The sequence below is a fragment of the Sinocyclocheilus anshuiensis genome, unplaced genomic scaffold (genome assembly GCF_001515605.1).
Source record: "Sinocyclocheilus anshuiensis isolate Anshui unplaced genomic scaffold, SAMN03320099.WGS_v1.1 scaffold1543, whole genome shotgun sequence".
In the NCBI taxonomy this organism is placed as follows: domain Eukaryota; kingdom Metazoa; phylum Chordata; class Actinopteri; order Cypriniformes; family Cyprinidae; genus Sinocyclocheilus; species Sinocyclocheilus anshuiensis.
The window spans coordinates 940,678-944,472 of NW_015551074.1; the positions used below are offsets into that span (position 1 = coordinate 940,678).

Genomic DNA, 3,795 nt, shown 5'->3' on the forward strand with positions numbered 1-3,795 from the left:
AATACAGAACCCAGAAAAATTTTCACAGACAGCACAGAATAAAAAAAAAAAAAAAAAGTAATTTATTAAATAAAATGCATTTTATATTTCACTATTATTGTTAAAAAATTATAATATTTATAAATTATTAAATTGATAAAGATTTATGAATTACATTTAATACATCATTTTTGATCATTTAAATTTAATAAAAAAATTAATACAGTAATCACACAATTTGGTTTCATATGGCCCTAAAACTGCACTGCTAGCATTATATTATAAGCAACAAGAACCAAAGAAAAGAAACTGAAATGAGCCTGATGCCGTGAGTCAGCATGTTTATTTGTGAGTGTGTGTTTGTGAGTGTTTGTGTGTGTGAGTGTGTATGTGAGTGTGTGTGTGAGTGTGTGTGTGAGTGTGTGTGAGTGTGTGTGTGTGTGTGTGGAATATACGGTCTGTAAAGTATAAAAACCATTACGCCTATGGGATGTCCCCACTTTTCACAAAAACAAACCTGTGTGTCTGTGTGCGTGTGCGTGCGTGAGCGTGTGTGTGTGAGAGAGAGAGTCCTCAAAGCTTTTGTCTTCGTCTTGTCTCAGGCTGAACCCGGCGGTGGAGCAGACAGCAGCAGTGTGAGGGATTCTGGGATGGAGGAGTGGATGGAGGATGAGGAGGGTGTGTCTCCGCCGCTGCTGTGCTGTGAGACGGAGGATGGAGTGATTCCTCACACGCTGGAGCGCCTGCTGGACTCGTCCAGCTGCAGAAACCCGTCCGATTGTCTGATGCTGGCGCTGCATCTGCTGCTGCTGGAGACCGGCTTCCTGCCACAGGTCAGAGTTCACGCCATGACCTCTGCTGACCCCTCACACACTCCATTCATGTTATTAATTAACAGAATTAATGCTCTTACTTTGGTATTTGATATTGCAGGCCAACAAACAAATCTAAATTTTTAGAGATTATCATAATCATAACAGAGATTTTAATTCAAATGAACAACCAAATAATTGATGAATCATTGACATACAGATATTTAAAATATACTTCAAATTTTGCAGTGTAAATATGCATTTTACAAAAATATATAACTTAACTATAATTGTAGTTTTATCCATTTATAAAAAAGCATTTTAATAGATGAATGTTTGGTATTATTAATGTAATAGTGTATATATAAAATACAGAATCTTTCTCTTTTTTCCAAGAAAGATTTGGCCAGCTATTGTTAAAATTTGAACAATTTATTTATTTATTTAATTGTTAAAGTTCTATGAATACAGTTAATTAGGCATTCTTTTTGATTATTATATGAAAAACACAGCATAGTATTACCACATTTTTGACTGCAATGTAAATATGAATTTTACATAAATATATACTTAATAAATACCTGTAATTGTGGTTTCATCCATTCATAAATAATAATTTTAATGGATTAATACTTGGTATTGTATAATAATAATAATACAGATTTTTTTTTTATCCGCAAGAAATAAAAAAGTAGTTGGCCACTACTGTTGTTAAAATTTGATCAATTCAGTTGTTAAAGTTTTATGAATTCAACTGATTAGACATTATTTTTGATTATTAAAAAATTAGAACAACACAGAATATGAATTTTACAGAAATATATTCTTAATTGTAGTTTTATCCATTTATAAATGTTAATAGCATTTAAATTGATTAATGTTTGCTATTATTATTGTATTATTGTGTATATAGAAAATACAGCAAGAACTCTATAGGACATTCTTTTTGAATATTAAAATGTAATTTTAAAATTAGAATGAAAAGCACAGAATTTGGGAATGAATAAAACAGATTTCATGGCATTAATTAATAATCAACAATAACAAAACAACACAAAAAGAAACTGAAATGACAAGCTTTTTGTTTTTGTTTAATGGATTGAACAACATTTCCAACATTTCTTCTGACTTTGCACTTTACATTAAAACTATAACTTTATAACACTGTGAACTTACACATAAAGTTGACTTTAATGCATGCATGCGATATTAATTACCAAATTCTAACAAAATGTGTGTAAAACACAGGTGTTTTTAACTGTTTTTAAGTTTGAACGTATCAACATATTAACAGTCTGAGAGTCATATTAAAATCAAAAAAAGATAAATAATCAAAAATTAATCAATCATCAATTAATCATTCACATCCCTGATCTGAATATCCAAACGATGACACACTTTTATGCATAATTGCTCACAGAGTCTGACATTGGTTATTCTCTCTCTCAGGGTTGTAATGTGAACTCGGGCGAGATGCCGATTGGCTGGCAGGCAGCAGGAGGCGTGTTCAGACTTCAGTATTCCCACCCACTTCTGGAGAGCAGCCTGGTGTCAGCGGTCGCCGTGACGATGGGCCAAACGCTCGTCATTAATGGTGTGTTAATCTGCACACGGCAGCTGTTATTAGTCTTCCTTCCTTCATTTGATTTGATTAATTGGTTATTTGTTGTGAAACAGCTGTTCTTAAGATGGACAAGATTATGGAGAATTCACGCAAGCTGGTGCTGAAACCAGATGATTATGTGACGGCTGATTGGGCAGGTAATTTTAAATATGCATCACATATTATATTTACATTGCATGAGTATGAGTGAGCTGTATTACCTACAGTATATTAATCACTGAAAATAATGCTGATCCTCAAAGTCATGATGAAATGGAAGTAGCGACAGATCTTTTCTTCTAGAGAAAAATTTTAATTAAAAGAAAACACGTACACAAATAATTAAAACTTTAAAATTAAAGTGAAAACTGAAAATATAAAAATATTAACAAAAACTATAATAGTATATCAATAGATACTGAAATAACACTCATGTGAACACAACTTATATTAACAGTTATATTAATAAAAAAGTACATTTCTAAAAACTATATGTGACCCTGGAGCACAAAACCAGTCATAAGGGTTTCAATTTTTCAAAATTGAGATTTATGCATCATCCGAAAGCTGAATAAATAATCTTTCCATTGATGTATGGTTTGTTAGGATAGAACAATATGTGGCTGAGATACAACTATTTGAAAAACTGGAATCTGAGGGAGCAAAAAAATCTAAATATTGAGAAAATCATCTTTAAAGTTGTTCAAATTAAGTTCTTAGCAATGCATATTACTAATCAAAAATTAAGTTTTGATATATTTACGGTAGGAAATTTACAAAATATGTTCATGGAACATGATCTTTACTTAATATCCTAATGATTTTTGGCATAAAAGAAAAATCTATAATTTTGACCCATACAATGTATTGTTGGCTATTACTACAAATATACCCCAGCGACTCCAGGCGCACATTTGTTCTTTTCTATAGTAATTGTCCAGATCTCACATCCTCTGTAGTTTTCACGCTGAGCACTTCAGCAGGTTTTGTATGTTTCTGCAGGTGGCTGCGCAGGCGTCGTCTACACAGACTTACGCAGACTGTCTCGTCTCTTTAAAGATCAGCTGGTGTATCCGCTCATGGCCGCCGCCAGACAGGGTGATCATCATGATTATTGCTCTCTCTCAGTGCTAGCATCACGTGTGTCATACAGAGGGTTTACTGAGTGAGTGAGTGAGTGAGTGTGTGTGTGTGTGTGTGTGTGTGTGTGTGTGTGAGAGTGTGTGTGTGTGTGTGTACATACACTCACACACACACACACACACACACACACACACACACTTACATACACACTCACACATACACTCACACACTCACACACACACACTCACACACACACACTGACACACACTCACTCACACACACACACACTCACACACACACACACACACGCACTCACAC

General features: G+C 33.8%; 1 protein-coding gene across 1 annotated transcript in view; it reads left to right on the forward strand.

The window, feature by feature from the left end:
- Window positions 1-3,795, forward strand: part of LOC107662238 (F-box only protein 7-like) — an 8,940-nt gene that overhangs the window by 2,783 nt on the left and 2,362 nt on the right. The window contains exons 4-7 of the mRNA XM_016452179.1: window positions 582-812; window positions 2,241-2,385; window positions 2,469-2,552; window positions 3,397-3,559. Coding sequence (XP_016307665.1) covers window positions 582-812; window positions 2,241-2,385; window positions 2,469-2,552; window positions 3,397-3,559 — 623 coding nt within the window. The remainder of the gene's footprint in view (window positions 1-581; window positions 813-2,240; window positions 2,386-2,468; window positions 2,553-3,396; window positions 3,560-3,795) is intronic.